This window comes from Falco cherrug, chromosome 6 (assembly GCF_023634085.1).
Source record: "Falco cherrug isolate bFalChe1 chromosome 6, bFalChe1.pri, whole genome shotgun sequence".
Lineage (NCBI taxonomy): Eukaryota > Metazoa > Chordata > Aves > Falconiformes > Falconidae > Falco > Falco cherrug.
Genome location: NC_073702.1, coordinates 91,247,290 through 91,267,426, shown reverse-complemented (window position 1 = coordinate 91,267,426; position 20,137 = coordinate 91,247,290). Strand labels below are relative to the sequence as shown.

Here is a 20,137-nt window from a genome sequence, read left to right as displayed (position 1 = left end):
GCCGGCGGCCCGGAAGGGAAAAGTGGGTCCTTCCGGGTTAGGGGCGCAGCGCCGGGCCCTTGCGGAGCGGAGAGGTGGGAACGGGGGGGAGGGCACGGGCGTCTGCGGGGTTGTGGGGTTCCCGGGGGGGCGTAACGGCCCTGCGGGGGGGCAGGGGGTGCGCGGGGGCCCGTGAAGGAGGCTGAGGGGAGAGGAGGGGAGTGTGCAGGGGACGGGGTCCCGGGATGGTGGCGGGAGGAGGGGATGGGGACCCTGCGGTGAGGCGGGGCGGGGCCAGGAGGGGCGGTCTGGGGGTCCCCGGACGTGGGGCGCCGGTGAGCGGCCGGCCCGGGACGCGCGCGGGGCGGGGGCCGCGGGGAGGTGCTGCCGTGTGCTGGGGGAGGGGGACGGACCCTCTGTGACAGTGACCTCGGCGGCGGCTGCAGGCGCCTGTGTCCGGCGGCCGGGCTGGACCTTCTGCCTCCCTCCCCCACGCCGGGCTGGCTCTGACCGGGGTCGGCTTGTCTGCTGAATCCCGGCCAGTCCTGCTGGAGCTCCGGTGGGGCAGAACTGCTGCAAAAAGGGAAGTTTGCTTCTTTCCAAGCCCCAGACTGCTGCTGCTCTTCATGCCCTCGTTCGGGCTGTTACTCCTGCGTGGCTGCATCAGCTCTTGTCCTGGGTCTGGAGGTGCCAGTGCAAAGATCCGGGTATTAAGCCCCTGGCAGACTGCCCGCATCTGCTTACCTATCCCTGCAACAGCTTTCCTTTTGCCGGAGCATGATGCTGGGGCACGTGTTAATGTTGGACCGTTCTGTCACTGACAACAACTGCTCACTAATGGGCATGTCTCGGAGCTGGTGAAGGTTATGTTGTGAGAAGGAGAGGAAGGCTGCAGTTTTCCAAGACAGGTCCCTGGCTGTTCCCCTGCTCAGGCTCCACAGAGCGCTCAGCCATCTGGGCAGCTCTTTGCCAGAAGGATATGGGTCAGGAGCAGGTTAATGTGGAAACAAACTATTTTTGGCTTCAGCTGCCCTTCAACCTTTTATTTTCAGCCCTGCAAACTTCCAAGTCGAAAACTGGCAGGGCAGAGTCTTTCTGCTGTGAAAGTTCCCCTGAAGCTTTGTCCTTTGGGCTCCCGTGTCCAAAAAAATTCCATCAGAGTGGTGGAACTGGAGTTCCCAGGCTAGGCAGCACTGCTGGGAGGCTCATCCTTTTGCCAGAGGTCCTGCAGTTTTTGGCTGAACTGTTGTGAGGAGTATTACCTTTATTTTCTAAAACCACAGAACTTGTGTTCTAGAAGAATGTACTTTGTTTCAGGTGCATAAAAGTACACCAGCATACAAATAATTAACTAACTGCGGTTTCAGAGGGTATCATCTCTTGTCACATGGAAAAACAAATAAAGTGTGCCCTGTACATTTGCAATGTGCTAAATCATCTTCATAACTTAAAGGTTATTTTTTCCCCTTTCTCAGGAAGAGAACATGAGTTCAGCAGGGAGGAAAAGGGGAAAGCCCAACAGAGGAGGAGGAAGGGGAGGAGGAAGAGGAAGAGGAGGCAGTGGAAGAGGAGGAGGAGGAGGCAGGAGTGGCCATTCAAACAAGTCTCAACTTGGTGGAAATAGGAAATGCTCAACGAAAATTTGGGATGATGGAGATGATTTTTGTCTCTTTGAGGAACCAAGGCTGGAATCCAGGTCTTTCTGTTAATTTGCCGGGGGTGGGTGGCATAGAGATGTTTGGGATACTTTGGGGATGTTTTTTTGACGTCTTTGAATATACTTGAGTGAAGAGGTGATGAAGCTGTTTCAGTATGAAGCAGTTTTTACCTGTCCTTTTTGATTAATTTTTTTAATATTTAGCTAGGAAGGTTGGTCTTCTAGAAAAAAAACTAGAACCTCTGATTTTCTTTGGTCATAAGTAATTTCAGGACATATTTGATCAGAAAGCATTAATAAACACGGGATATTAATTTTTGTGTATAACAAAGAAGAAGCTGGGCCATGGAAAATAAGCAATTTAGAATGAATTTAGTATCCTGAATGTATTCTGACCAATGTGGCTTAGGCATATGTGGTTGGACTGTAGTCTGAGAACAGCTTTACCCCAACCAAGTGTTTATTAAATCACTTTTTTGAATATGGATTTGACATAGGATAAAATACATACATGCATGGGTGTGTGCGTGCAGATATAGACCCACACATCCTGGTCACATAAGAATGAACCCAGCTGAGTAATCCTTAGGTGATGGACTTACCTTATTTTAGTTTTTCTGTTTTGAAATACAGGGTTGGCTCATAACACATCCCAATTCAGTCAAGAACATTTGAGCCAGGCAAATAAGTAATTGTTGTGTTATGTTTTAATTTTTAGATCAAGTGTACCTGCCAGAAGAGGAGGGCAAACGAAACAGAGACCTGAAGCGAGAATGCCTCTGCAGACCATACACATGACATCGGAGAATCAGAGAAGAGTGAAAGAACTTCTTCAGGAGCTTCAAGGGCAGGAGCTGGCTCCTGAATCAGAGTTAGTTTAAATGGAGGCACTAATTCTAGCTCTTCTAGATGAGCACACTTTAACAGGCACACTGTTAGAAATGAAAACAGTATTCTTTTTCCCCTAACTTTTAATTTGATGTCGAATCCTTTGGTTTTGAGTCTGTTTTGTTCTTCTACAGTTTTAACTCTGGGAAAAGGGTAGCAGAATCCTCCATTTAAATGGAGGATTTAAAACTCCAGAGGCAGAGTTTGCATCTACCAAACTATATAATTTTGTTTCATTTTAATTTGATAACTCTTTTTATCAGAGTAGCTGGTTCTGGTGAAGATGATGATGAAGCCGATTACCTTGATGATGAACAGTGCTGGTCAACAGATCAGGAGGTTTGTGACGTAATACCAAGGTCATCTGCTGAGCACAGAACTGTGGAAAGTGAAGTGTCTTCGTTTGCTGTGCACAAGCTCTCCAGGTGATGCTTTTCAGTTAATAATTTGTACCTTGAAGAGGTAAATCAGTAGTCTCAATCCTGTAAGCCCTCAGTGCCTGGACTTCCTCTTGGCTCCAAGGAAGTTCTGTGTGAAGAACTGATGAGTTTGTATCTCCTACAAATTTAGTCCTCAACTAGATGAGTTTAAAATAACATTTTTTTGATAATAAATCACTCCAGCCTTTTTTCAGTGAAGTTTTCAGTTCTTTCTCCAAGACAATGAAACAGACACTGAGAAAGCTCAGGGAGCATTGCTGTTATATGTGTGTTTCTTCCTGGTAGTTAATGTTTCAAAACCTTTTAAGTGTTCTTCATCCATTTTGCTCAGAAGTGAGCATTTATTAACTACTTGAGTGTGTTATATATAAGACGACTCAGCTTTTTTGGAAGAGTTCGATTTATACAGCTCAGCTGGGAGATCTAATCCTGTAACTGTTACGTGCTGCATTCTGGGGTGTGAAATAGTTGCCACACAAACTAATTTGTCACCTTATAAACAACAGACTAGCATTCACAAACACCAAATTACTGTCTGCCACTGTCATTGAAAATAGCGAATATTTTGGTGTGGATTTTTTTCCCTCCAATAGTAGTAATGGTTTTTCATGCTATACGTGCTCCCTTACTGTAAGCCTAATCAAGCAAATCTGCGGTTATTTTGCTTCATACAAGTCTCTCGTTGCTATGTTGTCTCTGTTTTGTTGCAGGTATGGTTTTGACAGCGAGCGTTGTAGGACAGTATTGAGATCTTGCAATGGTAATATTGGGGCATCATTGGAGTATTTGCTGTTGCAGTGCTTTACCGAAAGATATGGAGAGAAGGTGCAGGTTTCTGCAACAGCTGCTGAAGCCAGTCAAGAAGAATGTTTAGAACAGAGACAAGAAGAGGCTTTTGCCCTCCGGTCAATCTATGGAGAAAAATTTGTAGAAAGAATTCAAAACCGCGTTTGGACTTTTAGTTTGGAATTGGAGTACCTAGCAAACAGACGCAGCAAATCTAAACAAAAGGGTGATTGTACTAGGGACACAGCAAAGCAGACTGCAAAGGAAATATGTAAATTTTATCTCCAAGGAGGCTGCAGGTTTGGTTCAAAATGCAGATTTGGACATGAATTCCCTCCAAACCACCCACTAAAACCAGCCAGGAGCTCTGTAGGTGATGTTCATCTCAGACCTAACAGTGATGGTCCGGTGTATGAACTTGAAGTAAGATTTCCTGAAGAAAACAAGTATCCACGTCAGGCACCTCTTGTGGCCTTTTATTCCACTGACGAGAATCTACCTCTTGCTTGTCGTTTACACATTGCTGAATTCCTCTTTGGAAAGGCCTTGATGGCTGCAGAATCTGATGAACCAGTGGTGTACACCTTAGTAACTTGCTTAGAAGATGAATCCGAAATAAGCGAGTTACTTACAAGTACTCACCACAAATACAGTGTTCCTCCTATACCGCTGCTGGCAGCAACACCATTGGTAAAGCTGCAGACAGAGCGTACAGCTGGCTCAAATCGAATGTCTGAAGGTACACCACACTTCCCTCTATGGTTTCTCTCTTAGACCCTTATGGTCCAAGAACAGTCAAAAAGATTTTTTTAAAGAAAAAAAAGAGAGAAAGAAGGCAGAGAGCCCAATCCAGGCATCTGTTCCAAATCTATTTCTAGACGTTAAGACCATGTAGTGAGCCAGACCCATAATCTGTCACCAAAGTACCTGGTTCGGTTTCAGCCTTGGTTTAAAAGTACTTGGCAGTGGTTTAACACTTAATGTTATATGGTAGTTTTAATTAATTTAAGCTGGTGCTGCCATCACAGTCTTGCATTCCACAGAAGTGGTTGTGTTGTGAATCAGAGAAGGGAGCTGAGACACATGAAAAACATTCAGGAAGGCATAGTAGTTAGCGGTCTGGTTCACCATGTGGCCACCCAAACCATGGTGTCGCATAGCACAGCTGGTGCAGGGGTAGCAAGAAGTGGGTTGGAGGTGGAGAAATTGTGGTTTGTTTGGTGGGGTGACGGGAGGTTTGCTGGTAGTACTGAACTAAATGCATGCCAGAAGCAGTCCTGCAGACCTTCAGCTCCACCCTAACAAGGTTCTTTGTTGAGAATGCTCCTGGAACATTTGTCACTTCTGCAGTGCTGATGAGGTTTTGTTCCTTAGTGATACGAATACCTAGCTGTACATTCTCTGTCTCAAGCCTCAGCTGTGTCAGAACCTCAGGAAAAAGAAGAGGTGGCAGAAGAGGAGGAGGAAGATGAGCCTGAACAAGTTGTTGTGGAGAATGAGAGTTACGTGAACCTCAAGAAAAAGCTTTCCAAAAAGTATGATGTGCAGGCAAAGTCTCTGTATAATGAAAATGTTAAATTGTGCACGCAGTTTCGGCTGAAAAAGGTATGACGTACAGAACAGAGTACCTGTTTTCATGCTTACTTTAGAGAAATAAATATTTAAGCCACAGGCTGCTTTTTCATTCTGTTCTGCTCCAATGGGGTTCTTCCTGTCATGCTGTCTTGTTTTTGTGCATCAGTCTTCTAGGCACTTCCAATCCATGTTGTATGAAAGACAGAAGCTCCCTGCATGGCAAGAGAGAGAAACCATTCTTGATTTGCTTAAGAGCCACCAAGTTCTTGTTGTGAGTGGCATGACGGGGTAAGATCATGATTGCACATACAGCCTTTATGTATCAAAAGTATGCACAGAAGAATGTGAAATATGCATCCATGTCCTGAAAAGGTTAGGGCCATGGTCCATCTGTGACCAGTGGCAGAAGTCCTATGTGAACTTTATGTGAAGGATGATACTAGTGAAACAGCAAATTTTGAATGGAATGCAGTCATCTTAATTTACATGGATGGAAGGCATTGGGTTTGTGGGGTTTTTTTTCATTAATCCCTGATTTTTGTCATGCAGATGTGGGAAAACCACTCAGATTCCTCAGTTCATTTTGGATGCTTCATTGCAAGGATCTCCAAGCAGAGTTGCAAACATCATCTGCACTCAGCCTCGCAGGATCTCTGCCATTTCTGTGGCTGAACGTGTAGCCAAAGAAAGAACAGAAAGGATTGGACTCAGTGTTGGATATCAGATCCGTCTAGAAAGTGTGAAGGTATACATGCTTTGCTTATTGCTTTTAATTTAGTTCTATTAAAATTTGCTTAGCGCTCTCTAGCATACTGAATTTCTGCCTTGTGTCTGCCATATAGGGAGATAAGAAGTCTGTAGCATCTATATATTATATTAGGAGATATATTCTGTATTTTATTTCAAGTTGCACAGTCCACTTTACAGTGGACTTTACATAATGAGAGTGTAGTACTATGTCTTGTATTGTTGCGTTACTTTCTGTTGAGATATGGAAGGGGTCTGAGAGTGAGTAATACTGTCCTCTGGAAGGCTACTGTGTCTCCATTTCTGTTTTTCTCCCAAGGGGAGATTGAAGGGTACAGCTTCAGTCAGCCAGAAGGGGGGGTTGAATTCAAACTTCTCTTGGAAGTGAAATGTTGTCTACCTTGCAGCTGATTGCTTTTTTCCAAGAGTTATGTTAAAAAAAGAGATTCGCTAAATCTTTCTAGGGACAGAGATGAGTTGTTTATCAGAAAACAACTTCCCCTGGGAAAACAGGTAAGGGTTTTTTTGTTTACCCCTAACTATAAAGTTAGCAGTGCCCCTTGGTAAGAAGCAGGTGTTCTTAAGTTTTAATCAAGAAAATAAAAATCAGCTCATCTCCAGCAGGGATTGCTTGTTTCCCTTTCTGTCAAACCTGGCACTCAGCTGAAACTGAATGCTTTACAGCAACACATATTCTATGTTGTTGCACAAAGTCAACTGAATGCTTTGTCTTACCATTCAAGTCCTCAGCTACCAGACTCTTGTACTGCACTACTGGTGTGCTGTTGAGAAGGCTGGAAGGAGATCTGACTTTGCAGGGAATCACACATGTTATTGTTGATGAAGTTCACGAAAGAACAGAAGAAAGGTAAATAATCTCTTATCCCATAAGCAAAATGAAGAAACATAGTCAGGAGGCTAAAGGTGACTAAGGTGCAAGTAACTGGAGTCAGACTTGTTGATCCTGTGGCTGTAATGTGGGATTGTGGGAGGAGTCTGGGTTTAGGTTCTTGTCTTTGGGCAGTAGGAAGTTGTGTTGCAGCAGCTTGCAAAGAAAGCACGTCTCTTATATTTCTGTGCCTCCAACCCGCCATCACATTGCAGTGCTGTTGGAAAGAAGTTTTGGATGGGCTTGGAGGGTTAAGTAACTTTTTAGCCACAGCTGTCTGGTTCTTATTCTTCCCTTGTTTCAGCTTTTACCAAATACTGTGATTCTTTACGTGCCCTTTTGGGGGAATTACTTCTCCTGCTGCAGGCTTCAGCACAGCCCCTGCAAGGGAGAAGCACTCACGTTTTCTTCCAGTCTATAGATTTTACTAGTTCTGGACTGTCGCATCCTATCCTGCTCCAGCCTCCTGCAGTTTTACCCCACTTAACCTGCTGATGTCAGGCAAAATATAATGTCTATCAGTATCTCTGTAAACTAAGTGGCAAGGATCCTTTTCTTTGATGTTTTCCTTTTGGAACACTGCAATGCAGTGAGTTTCCAGGAGGCTTTGACTGTGACCTGTTATTCTACAGCTCAGATTATACTATAGCTCCATAAAAGGGCTTGTATCTCTCAAGCATCCTTCTTCCTTTTCATCTAAAATCACTTCAAGCTAGCCTTCTAGGCATGCCACAAAAGCTATAAATATGTAGGGAATACAGTGATCAGGAAAGAGTGGGTAAGTTTGAATAACTCTTCCAGTGAGAAAGAGGAGCAAAAAAGACTCATCTGTTTGTTTGAGTTAATTTGTTATCTAATTTTCTTATGTTGTTAGTAATGTAATTAATTCCTAAGGTAGTCAGAGCTTTTTGTTGCTCAAATGAATTTGCCGGGTAGTCCTGGCACTCTAGTAAGGGACAACCAAAGAGTAAGTAGATTGCCTTCTGTTAATTTACTGCGCTGTTAGCCTCTAGCCATTCTGAGAAGCTTGTACTTCTGTGTTTGTATTGCTGTGCTATTGAAAACAGCAGGAAAGTGGACAGAGTGGTAAGAAAAAAAGAGACTCTGGAAGTTAACACTGAAGAAATTAAAATGTCATCTTGCTTTTTTTCTTCAGTGACTTCTTGCTGCTGGTTTTGAAGGATATAATGGTTCAGAGGCCAGATCTGCGCATTATACTAATGAGTGCCACCTTGAATGCAGAGCTTTTTTCTCAATACTTTCACTCCTGTCCAATTATTAACATACCAGGTGAAAACCATTCATTTTTGTTATCTTGTCACATTCATTGTTTTTAGGGGTTTGTTTTCAGTATTTCTGCTTGAGAAGTGTTCAAGTGGGCTAATTTGCAAAGTGGCAAGATGAGGATTTATACAAGAACTATGATTCCAAGAAGGAAAGACCCATGAAATTTAGGAGAGAGAAGATTTGGAAGTGGAGCTTTTTTTGTGCTGCCTCTATACCAGCAAAATTTCCTTCCCCAAAAGACAAAAATTACGTTGTGTGCATGACATGGTTCCCTGAGCTAGTTTCACCACAGCTGAAGACCCTTCTCTGTCCTTGTGAAAACAAAGCAGTGAAAGGATCCAGCTGAATGTGTACATGTTTACCCAAACGTGCCTCCTAAATTACTGAATAATTACATTGAACATGACAGAAACCATGTAGCCTCATTAACACATTTATGGGAACACATTAGCCATTCTCTGACTGGGTAAGCACATGTTACCAAAACATGCATGCTTGGAAAACATCCACTGTTTGACCTAGACAGAAATTGTGTTGAAGAGTGCAGTATAGAAGAGAGCCGTGAAGCCAGTGTACAGCATCATAACCTGTGTGAAACGATAACCATCTTTTGCCATTTTCCTCTTTTCTGCGTGTTGTGTGGTACGTAGATTTATTCACGTGTTTCCTTTTAGGTCGAACGTTTCCTGTGGATCAGTTTTTTCTGGAAGATGTGATTGCACTGACAAGGTATGAAATTGCCAAACATTCTCAGATGTATTCAGCCTTTGAGGTTGCACTGTTGACCCTTGAGACTGAAGTAGTTCTGTGCATAGATTTAAAAATTAAATCCTTTCAAACCTCCCATATCCCCTTCAGTACTGGAGTTCTACTAAAGCACTGTCTTTAAACCATAGTGCTTATACTGCAGTGGGGTCTGGGATCTTGTGCCAAAACAAGTCTTTCTGCATCAGATACTACATAAGTACTCAAGAAAAGGTGAGCTTTGTCATGAAGAGTTTGTCAGTGCTTGTGCTTTACTTGTTTCGGTGGTGGTTAGACGTTGGCAAGCAAAAGAAATTTGAAGGTAGATATCAGCACTGAAGGCGAAAAATGCAGGCTACCAGTTCCTTTTTGTAAGCCCTACCTTGCATCTCCGGTTGCAGATCCCTGTTACCATTTGTAGTTACTGGAGAGTCACAGCAGCTCAGATATTCCAGATAATAAATTGATCAGATATTGTAAATTACTTGCAGATTGTTGCTCTGAGCTGCCCACTTAGCTGTCAAGATCACGTTTGCAGCCCTAGTCTTTTGCATCACATCTTTTAAAAGACTGATATCCCAGTATAGAAGGGCACCTTGTCCTTGATACTATCTAGTTTTGCAACCTGCTTATACAAAGTTCCTCTCAGATTTATACATAAATACTTTTGATACCCTATCTCCATAGCTAATTATTAGAAAAAGACTCTTTAGGCTTCTTTCCACACCACTGAATGTTCTTCTGCTCTTAAGGTATGTTTTAGAGGACAGTAGTCCCTACAGGCGGAAGACAAACAAGCAAGAAAGCAAACAGGATGGAAGACACAAACGAACTGCATTTGAAGAAGTAGAGGAGGACTTGAGACGTGCTGGCATTCTGGAAGGCACAGACACAGTTGTCAGAGATTCAGACCCAGACCAAAAATTAACTCTGAAGCAGCTCCTTACACGATATAAAGGTGAGCTCCTTCTTAAATCTAATAAACTGGCATATAACATTTGCCAGCCAATGTGGTACGTTAGCATATAATATTGTATATTGAATACATGTATATTATTTAGTCTTGTACTTGTGAAGATTAACCAGATTACTACTTCTAGATGAGATCAGAAACCTGCCAGCTTGGGGGTGGGGGGGAAAGAACCCATTGTTCTCTTGAACCAGAACAAACATCTTGGCTGAAAACAGTTCTTAGCATCTGACAAAGCACCGTTTTCAGCTACCATGTTTCCATCCCTATTCAGATGCCTTGTCGATTCCCCTTTCTTCTCTGTATCTGTTCTCGTTGGAGCAGCATGTATCTGCCCACTTCAAGGAGGTCACTTCAGCCTGACAAGCCTTTCTTGAGAAATTCAGTCGCTTTGAATGGCTTAAGAGAGGCAGACTGGACTCTTCCATGAACTTTCCACTCTGTAGTCATCAAAATCCTCCTTGTGCTTAGTCCTGAAGAGTCCTGCACACCGTTATGGTGAGCTCCACAGTGATACTGAGTGAGAGCCATTTGCTTAAAAGCTTCAGGTTCCTGCTAGACAGTTACCGTCTCAGAAGAGTAATGGAGTCTGTGTGTCTTTTTGAGTTGTGCAAGAAACATTGGAAGGCAGAAGAAAGAGAGCTTGAGAAGATAGTCCTGGAGGTATCTGTGAGTGGCAATGTGAAGGCTTTTGGCTCTTATCACTAGTATGCATGCACATCGTTCTGCTAGTAGATGAATCCTCATTAAGGCTGTGCACAGGACAGGTGTGAGCACCACTAAGGCATGGAAAGGAAGGGAAGACCTGAAACAGGAGTGTGTGGAAGCAGGAATATGACACATTGAGTCATGGAGCTGCCCCTGACTAATCTAAGCCAGATGCTGTTTAAACCAAAGTGTGGTTGGTTGTACAGCCACACTGGTTCAGTGCATCTAGCAGATGTTTTTTACAAGAGATGGACTTACTGTGTGTGTTATTTCTTTTTTCCCCAGGGGTTGACAAGACAGTGTTGAAAACAATGTCTGTCATGGACTTGGAGAAGGTTAATCTGGAATTAATTGAAGCCTTGCTGGAGTGGATAGTTGCTGGCAGACATTCATACCCCCCAGGTAATCTCATTGTCCTTGTGGGGTGCACAAAAGTAGATTCATGGAGGCTGTGCACTTATAGGCAGCCCAAAGCTAATGTTTTGCATGCAGAATTTCTGTAGTTACTGACTATTTAAAAAAAAAAAAAAGTTCTAGCTGAGTAACAAAGCTCTTGATATATGTGGGGTGGGGAAGGTGAGAGAATTGTCTACTTCGGAAAGTCTGGTGAGACTGTTGCAGGCTGTGTGGGTTTTGCACAACGATTGCAAAACAGAGCTGGATTTTCAACTTGGGCCTTCTGCACATTGATAAAACATGCTGTCATTTCTGTTGAGTGATTTTTTTTTTTTTTTATTATTATTATTTTGGTTTTTTTTTTTTACATCTATGTATATAGGTGCTGTGTTGATATTTTTGCCTGGTCTAGCAGAAATCAAGATGCTTTATGAGCAGCTCCAGACTAATGCTCTTTTTAATAATAGACACAGCAAGAGGTAAGGCAGAAAAGCTCCAGAACTATCAGTCTTTACCTAAATAAAGAGTAGCTTCCTGCAGAAAGCCTTTATCCAGGGATAAATAAAGGTTATTAAACGTGTGAGACATCTTGTGATGTGAAAGCCTTGACTCCAGTCAGGGTAGCTCCTTTTCTGCTATCTTGCTGGTTTGCAATTCAAGTTGTTGAAATTCTCAGAAACCCTAGTAATGTGTTCTCCACTTTGTGCTTTGCATGATCTGATGGACTGTTGAAAACTTAACCTCGGCCCTTGTTCTGTTTGCTGAGACACTTTCATTTGCAGTTGCATTTGGCCTTAGGCTGTTACATGGAGATGTAATTGGATCTCCTTGACTCAACAGTTTTTATACAGATGTCCATGGGAAGGTTCGCTGGAGTGATTTCTTCCAGCCTGGCATTATAAATGGCAGATTGTAGACTATTCAAGAGAGGCAGAATTTTTGCTCAGTTCTATTCTGAGACCTGTCCCTTCTGTAAACCTCTCCACCTTCCCTTAGAACATGTATCAGAAACAGTGCGGCCAGCAGGACCAGGGCAGTGATCATCCCCCTGTAGTCAGCATTGGTGAGACTGCACCTCGAATCCTGTTCCATTTTGGGCCTTTCAATACAAGGCAGACATTGAGATGCTGGAGATGTGTGTCCAAAGAAGAGCAACAAAGCCGGTGAAGGATCTAGAGAATCAGTCTTACAAGGAGCAGCTGAGGGAATTGGGGTGGTTTAGTCTAGAGGAAAGGAGACTGAGGGGAGACCTTACTGCTCTCTAAAGCTAGGAGGTTGTAGCGAGGTGGGTGTCAGTCTCTTCTCCCAAGTAACAAGCAATAGGACAAGAGAAAACAGCCTCAAGTTGCGCCAGGGGAGGTTTAGATTGGATATTGGAAAAAATTCCTTCACCAAAAGGGTGGTCAAGCATTGCAACAGGCTGCCCAGAGAAGTGGTGGAGTCACCATCCCTGGAGGTATTAAAAAGCATGTAGACGTGGCACTTGGGGACACGGTTTAGTGGTGGATTTGCAGTGTTTGGTTAACGGTTAGACTCGATCTTTAGGGTCTTTTCCAACCTAAATGAGTCTATCATTCTGTGTCTTAAAGGTGATAGGGAAGAGAGTTTGCCGGGTTTATATTGCTTTGAATGGCTGTGGGCATTGTCTAGTATGGGTGAGGCAACAGTGCGTGCAGGCAGATTGTTCCCAAGAGGGAAAAGGCTGGAGATGCACTGAGCATGCTGTCATATTGTCCTTCCAGGTGTGTTGTTTATCCACTTCATTCTTCACTGTCTAGTGAAGAACAGCAGTCTGTGTTCCTCAGGCCTCCTGCAGGAGTTATCAAAATCATCATCTCTACAAATATTGCAGAAACATCTGTCACCATTGATGATGTGGTCTATGTGATTGATTCTGGAAAAATGAAAGAGAAAAGGTACTGGGATTCATTCTGCAGGGCTTTGTGATCCTGGGAACTGCTCTATACCTTGAGCTGCATACTTTAGCTTCCAAAGAGCTGGGGAAAGCTTGAAAGAAAGCTGCTGCAAGGTGGAGGAAGGCAGTCTAGACTCAGATCCAACTGCAGGGGTGGGAATTGTCCCTACAGAAGCTGGCGGCATCTGCCTGCTTGACCTCCAGTCTGTTCACTCTGCAGTAGTGAATATAAGCCTGTTGCTTGCTCTCCTGTAGATACGACCCAAGCAAAGGAATGGAAAGTCTGGAAGACACATTTGTGTCCAAGGCCAACGCTCTGCAAAGGAAAGGGCGAGCAGGCCGTGTAGCCTCAGGTGTCTGCTTTCATCTTTTCAGTAGCCATCACTATAACCATCAGCTTATAAAACAGCAGTTACCAGAAATACAAAGAGTGCCCTTGGAGCAGCTTTGTCTAAGGTGAGCTGTTGTTCCTTGTGTTGCCTGAAAAAGCCTGGAATGCCATTACCAAGGTGTTTAGTTTCCCCGGTGTTTTCTCACATTACGAAACCAAGAAACATGCTCTGGAGATCTAAGACTCTTTCTTGACTGGTTGCTTTGATCTTACTATCCCATTGCTTCTGCTTCTAGAGCCCCCGTAATCCCACCCTCCCACCAATTCTTCCTGTCCTTCACATTCCTTAGCAGAGCTGAGGATCTGATCCTAGGAATCCTGCCATCTGGTCCTAGTAAAAAGACGCATCTCTCAGATCTCTCATCACCAGAGAAGACAGTTGCGTTCCTGTACTCCAGACCCATGGCTGATGTTTGTCCCTTTGTGCTATAAACTCCCCTGTGTTGTTTCAGTGCAGCGTAGCACAGTAAAGCCGCGACCTGGATCAAGCACCACCATCATGAAGAGGCGCTCTTATCCTTGCTGCACACTGTGCACCCCTTTTACAAAAAGGAAACGAAACAACACAAACATTTTTTTACAGAAAAAAGTTAATTTTAAACCCTGAAGTGCTAAATAGGAATCTGTCCTTACGGACTCTGTGGGGTTACATGAAGTGCTCAGACCCCCAGCTATTTTTTTTGCATTGCTTCCTGACTTGAAATACGTGTTACAGGTCCTCTTCTAGGGAGCATGTTCTTAAAAGCATGGTTTCTCTTGGGGTTTTTTTGTTTTGTTTTTATAAAAACTTACTCTTTATGTCCTGTGTATGAAACTAAGCTCCTTTTTTTTTTTTCTTATTCCTTTTTAATGGTTTGTTGGGGTTTTTTTCTCCTTAAGAATCAAAATTCTGGAGATGTTTTCTGCACACAGTCTTCATTCCGTCTTATCACGACTAATTGAGCCCCCTAAAACTGAGTCTTTGCGAGCATCAAAGCTGCGACTACAAGACTTGGGAGCATTAACTCCAGATGAAAAGCTCACCCCTCTGGGATATCACTTGGCTTCTCTGCCTGTCGATGTCAGGATTGGCAAGTTAATGCTGTTTGGCACCATCTTCCGCTGCCTGGATCCTGCACTAACTATAGCAGCAAGTCTGGCCTTTAAGTCACCTTTCGTAAGTATTCTTAACTGCGTATCCTGCTTCGAAAGTGCTATGTTTCCATGCAGCAGCAAAACACTGTTATAACTTGCAGTATGACACCTGAGCATTTTAATTCTCCTTTTTAGCCTGCATTGTTTATGTTAGTTAATGCAGTGCCCATGAAAAAAGTCCAGTTACAAGCAGAAGACCAAAACCATGCAGCAGCAACAGGAATGTTATTTATGAGTGAACAGTAGAAACGGAATAGATACTAGTTTTAATTTGAACAAGTATAGCTAGTCCACTTTGTCCAGATTTGATGTAAAAATTGAAAATTAATGTAAGGAGCAGTTAGAAATAATTACGCAACAGTGATAATGATGAAGTTGACGTGTCTGAGCTGTGAATGTAGAGTTCAGTCTGGATCTGTTTGTGTTCGCTTTGCTTTGGCTTTTTGAATCAGCTGTTGTACTTACAGGTGCTCTTAGTGGTGTTCATCTGATACTGCAGTGTACAAACTTGCACGAAAAATCGGGCTTGAGGTTTTGATTGCTGTCGTTAGTAGCGCAAATAGTTTTCACTGAGGATAGTTGGGAAAGAATCAGAAACAGATTTTTTCTAGTTATTTAATTACATATTGTTTACCATACGTTTATTGGGCATATTCTACAGCATTTTGACCTCAAGTGCGATGTTTCTATATGGTGATATAGAATAACTTGAATTCAGCTTCTTGAATGTCCTGAGTTTATTGTCACCTTCTCTTTCTCTCAGACCCAAGTGGATTTTAGACTTGCTGTGCTCTTCTCTATTACAGGCATTCTCTTGTGAGCTTCAGCTCCATTAACTTGCTAAGATCTGTCGGACCTGTTTTCCATGGATCTTGGCATTCTGCAACTGCAGAGAGGTCTGCCCAAACTGCAATATTTTCTGTGATCTGGTCAATCACAAATTTACCTGTGGCTTTTTCATGGTTGGATAGGGCAGTGGGCTTAGGTGCTCTGTGGTTGACTGGGCATTTTTTGAATACCTCATATTTTTTGTTATCCATGAAGAAAATCTGCATTCTGACCTGTGAGCTGCTGTGCTGAAAATACCAAAGATGGTGCCATGCAGCTCTTGCAATGGCTTGTCTTAAGTTGTGAGGGGAAGAACCTGCTTAATCTGTTACTGCCTGCCTAGGTGTCACCGTGGGATAAAAGGGAAGAAGCAAACAAAAAGAAGTTGGAGTTCGCAGTAGGAAACAGCGACTACCTGGCTCTTCTCCAGGCCTATAAGGTGAGCTGAAATTCAGTAGGTTTGTGATGTGTTTGAAATTCAAGCTGAAATATTTCATTAAAGGTTTCCTCCCATCCTCTCAATTAGGGATGGCGTTTAAGTATCAAGGAGGGCTCTCAGGCAAGCTACAACTACTGCAGGGAGAACTTTTTGTCAGGAAGAGTTCTTCAGGTAAGTCTGTTTTTGTGGCCTCTCACAGGGACTGGTTGAGACACTGGCAGAGTCCTGGTGACGAAAATACTCTGTGTGGCACCTGTCACAGCCCTTTGTCTGTTTGTAGGAAATTGCCAGTCTGAAACGGCAATTCACAGAACTGCTTTCTGACATTGGGTTTGTGAAGGAGGGATTAAGAGCCAGAGACATTGAGAAGAAGTGGTCCCAAGGAGGGGATGGCGTGTTGGATGCAACAGGAGAAGAGGTAACTTTACAGCATGTCAGCGCTCCAAAACTACGCCACAGTTTTTCATTTCACGTGGGTGCCAGGTGGGCTCTAGACTGGTGGGCTTCCTGCCACAGTCTGGCTTTGTGGTCTCTCTCACACTGGCAACAGTCACCTCCTACCTGCTGTTCTGCTTCCCTGTGCACTGTGCTTGCTGGTACCAGCCTTGATTGCGTGAGACCAGGAAGAACAGGCCCAGCTGTGAAACCTCCTCCTCTGAGACAGTGAAACACTGCTAACTTGACACCTTAGAAGTCAGCAAGTGGTGGAAAGGCACTGGTCTGACTCATGACTGGGCCCGCATGCTGGGATTAGTGCCAGCCTTATTTTGAGAAGAGAGAACATTACAGAGCAGGCAGTGAAATACTTCAGTGTTGGGGACAATCTTCAGAAAGCAGTACCTGGGGAGCTAGAGATCTCCTGGGGCTATATGACGAGGTGGGTAAGGGTTTGGTAGTTGTAGAGTCTCAGTGGTGCACTGGGCAACTCATGCTCGCTTTTCCTTGGAGACAAGCCGCTTTGTAGCCGGACATTAGGGAACCATTGTGTTTGGCACGAACTGCGCTGAGATAATTGGTGACCAATTTGCTCCATTGATAGTGGGGGGAACACAGGCCAGGGCTAGCCTGAGACTTGGGACCGGTAACTAGTCCTCCCCTGTAAAGCACAGCAGTGCAGCTATGAAAGTAAACTGGTTTCAGGAATTCAGTTATTCCAGAAGCAGGGCTTTACCTTCATAGACTTACCTGTAGAATACCTAACGCATGCATTAATTTCACAGGCAAATTCAAATGCAGAGAACATCAAGCTGATCTCGGCCATGTTGTGTGCTGCACTGTATCCTAATGTTGTCCAGGTAAAAAGAGTGCTTTTTCATTTTCTCTTCTGCTGTCCAGCATATCCACATGGCCTGCTTTCAGTCAGGGCTGGTTGTGGCAGCTTGAGCCTGGCTGAAGTTGCCAAAGCTTGCTGCTTGAGAGTGTTAGAGCCAGGCAGCTGAGCTCCAGTTTGCATTGCTCGAGACTGCTGCTGTTCCTACAGGCTGATTTTGGTGATACACACAAGCCAGCAGCAAATTGTAACAAGCTACTTTAATTTACAGCTTTTTAGAAGGCTGAAGTTACAAATGAACCATCAGGGTTAGACAGCACCTCAAAGTGTAGTATCTGTCTCTCGTGACTTAGTGTGTTAATACTTGAGAATTTCTGGTTTTGATAAAATTAAGACACAAGAAGGTTTTCTGGTACAGCAGATTTTTATAACATTTTGTCTTGTTATTTACCATACAGGTGAAAAAGCCAGAGGGCAAATACCAGAAGACCAGTACAGGAGCAGTCAAAATGCAACCAAAAGCAGAGGAGCTGAAGTTTGTTACCAAAAGTGATGGTTATGTTCACATTCACCCTTCATCTGTGAATTATCAGGTCGGGATTCTTTTTTTCTGTAAAGCATACTCTCTTTTTTTTTTTTCCATAAAAGAAATCACCTTGCAGATAAGATTACAGTGAGGGCCCCTATTGATGCTTACAAAAAAATATTCATGTTTGAACAGTCCTGTTAGAATTGTAAGTAACAGTGAGTTCGTGAGTTACGAGTGTCCTCTTGGGCTTGCAGTTAAACTCCAGTCTCTGGAGTGGAATGAGCAGACGCAGTAACCCCCCCCGTTCATGTTTTCTTAAGCTGCACCTGCAAAGCTGCACGCAGAAATGTTGCAGCTGGAGTGCTCCCCTGGCCTAGCCTTGCAATCCAATTGACTGAGATTGCACCTTCATACACGTAGATGAATTCTCCCCACTGCCCCTCCCCAGGCATTGTCTCTTCAGCTGAAACATTATTTATTGGTAAATAATTTAGGGACATACTCCGGTTTGTTTCTTTGTGGGTCCTCAAACGCTGAAGTTAATTTCCTTTCCAGCTTAATAGCCAATACTTAGATGGGAGCTCCTCTCTCTCTGCCATGATACATGGTTAGTATTTGTCTCATGGTCTGTCTCCATATCTGATGATTCGTTGCTTTTCCAGGATACAAATTACTTTAGAAAAGTTGGGCTTGTAATCATTAACCACATATTTGGGTTATAAAGGCTTTGAGCCTGTTCATCACTCTTGCTTTGAAAGAGCGTAACAAATGCTCACATGAAAATGTCTTTGGCATGAAATGGAGCACTTGGGGCCTTTAGGTGACATTTGATGAATTAACCGGTTTCTCATATGCTCACTGCAAAGCGGGAAGGAGCAAGGGGTAACTGGCAAGTTACCGGCAGCTCTTACAGGTCAGCCAGGGTCTGTTAGTCACGCAGGTGCATTTTAAGCACGTTTGCTGTTCTCTGCAGTCAGAGAAGAGGTGGGGAAGCCCATGTGGAAGAGGCAGGCAGGCCTGTGTCCTCCCCAGCAGGTAGGAAGAGTTGTGGCACTTTAATGAGGATGTTGCACACGTGTTCCAGACTAGGCACTTTGAGAGCCCCTACCTGGTGTATCATGAGAAAATCAAGACCAGCCGTGTGTTCATTCGAGACTGCAGTATGGTGTCGGTGTACCCACTGGTCCTGCTGGGAGGCGGGCAGGTTCACGTGCAGCTGCAGAAGGGAGAATTTGTCATTTCTCTTGATGATGGATGGATACAGTTTGTTGCTGCCTCTCACCAGGTAAGGAAAAGGAGCAATAATCCTGGGAATGCTCCAGAGCTTGTGTTTAGAATGCAGGAGCTACGTTTCATGAGCCTTACACTTGCCTGTGTTTTACCACGTGTGTTAGATTGCTGAGCTGGTGAAGGAGCTGCGCTGTGAGCTAGACCAGCTGCTGCAGGATAAAATCAAGAATCCCAGCATGGATTTATGCATGTGCCCCCGTGGATCTCAGATCATTGGTATGATTGTAAAGCTTGTGACCACACAATAACACAAGAACAGCTTTCTATAAAGACTATTTGCTACTGCCTGAGAACATACCAAGTAACATCAGTGTCTTGATGTATTTTTTGTCCCAAAACACGATGCTGATCTCTGGAAGACCAACTTCCCAACTGTGCTACTGACAGGTTTTGGTGGGGTTTTTTCCCCCTTTGCTTACAGAGAGCTTACTTGTTCAACATGAGGTGGCTTCCAGTACACTCTGTGAAATGGGAAAATGGCAAATCTCCCAGGAGGACTTAAAGCCTCCAAGTAAGAAAATGCTTTTTTATGAAGCTAAACACCAGCAATAGTGTTTTTTGGTCACAAAAATACCTGCTACCTAGCTGCTTCTTTTGCAGTAGTGGTGTCTGGAAGCAGCATGTGACATCATAAGCTGCTTCTCTATGTTCTGGCCGAGAGTACTGAGGCAGTCAGTCCTGGCTGACCCATTTCCTTACCGTTCACAAGCCAAAGCCCTGAAAAAGGTGAGCACCACTTGATTCATGCTAAGGGGTTCTGAAATGGATTTAGCGTCCTCGGGCAAGGAGACTGTACCACAGCAGTTGCAAGTCACATGTTGGATCAGCGCAGGCTTTTCTGGTCACACTGTAAAACTGCAGAAGAGTGTGGGCATTTCCCCCCCAGCTGCACTTTGAAACAGGAACACAGGTGAGAGGGCCTGCTGTAGAGCACTGAAAATGGATCCCCGGGTGGATGGTATTTGCTCACTGTTAACCTTCTCTGGCAGGCAGGTAGTCCTCCTACAGAGCTGAAAGTCACTCCCACATTTGGGAACTTTTAGCCAGTCTCCTGCTCTGGGGAGCACTGCCACAGCTGACCTGCTTGATGCACGGGCGATTGCAAATAATAGCAAGTGCCTTAAGTGAGGTGAACTTTGCTTTCATCTGCAATAGTAAAATGAGAGTAAACACTGTCTCTACCACCAGCAGCCCTGCCTATAAGTGCTTCAGGCTGAGGAATGATGAGCAGAGGGAGGCACGTTGTTTGGGGACTACTTTGGTTCCACATGCTTT

At 44.0% G+C, this 20,137-nt stretch overlaps 1 protein-coding gene across 1 annotated transcript; it reads left to right on the top strand.

Moving 5' to 3' along the window:
* The first annotated feature begins 20 nt into the window (after nt 1-20).
* DHX57 (DExH-box helicase 57) lies at nt 21-20,049 on the top strand. Its single transcript, XM_005436739.4, has 24 exons — nt 21-74; nt 1,455-1,675; nt 2,355-2,507; nt 2,788-2,949; nt 3,675-4,489; nt 5,162-5,355; nt 5,492-5,613; nt 5,875-6,070; nt 6,816-6,940; nt 8,118-8,251; nt 8,923-8,977; nt 9,745-9,950; nt 10,956-11,072; nt 11,449-11,545; nt 12,809-12,982; nt 13,237-13,437; nt 14,252-14,528; nt 15,678-15,773; nt 15,861-15,944; nt 16,054-16,191; nt 16,994-17,068; nt 17,502-17,636; nt 18,657-18,857; nt 18,967-20,049. The coding sequence occupies exons 2-24, from the start codon at nt 1,464-1,466 to the stop codon at nt 19,108-19,110; spliced, it is 4,113 nt and encodes a 1,370-aa protein (XP_005436796.1). The 5' UTR covers nt 21-74; nt 1,455-1,463; the 3' UTR covers nt 19,111-20,049.
* Nucleotides 20,050-20,137: the final 88 nt, after the last annotated feature.

What these genes read in the sequence shown, in the direction of transcription:
- DHX57 (XM_005436739.4), top strand. Translation starts at nt 1,464, where the DNA reads ATGAGTTCAGCAGGGAGGAAAAGGGGAAAGCCCAACAGAGGAGGAGGA. An exon ending in CGCAGTTTCGGCTGAAAAAG is followed by an intron (nt 5,356 to 5,491) that starts GTATGACGTACA and finishes TTTGTGCATCAG; the next exon opens with TCTTCTAGGCACTTCCAATC. An exon ending in CACGAAAGAACAGAAGAAAG is followed by an intron (nt 6,941 to 8,117) that starts GTAAATAATCTC and finishes TTTTTTCTTCAG; the next exon opens with TGACTTCTTGCTGCTGGTTT.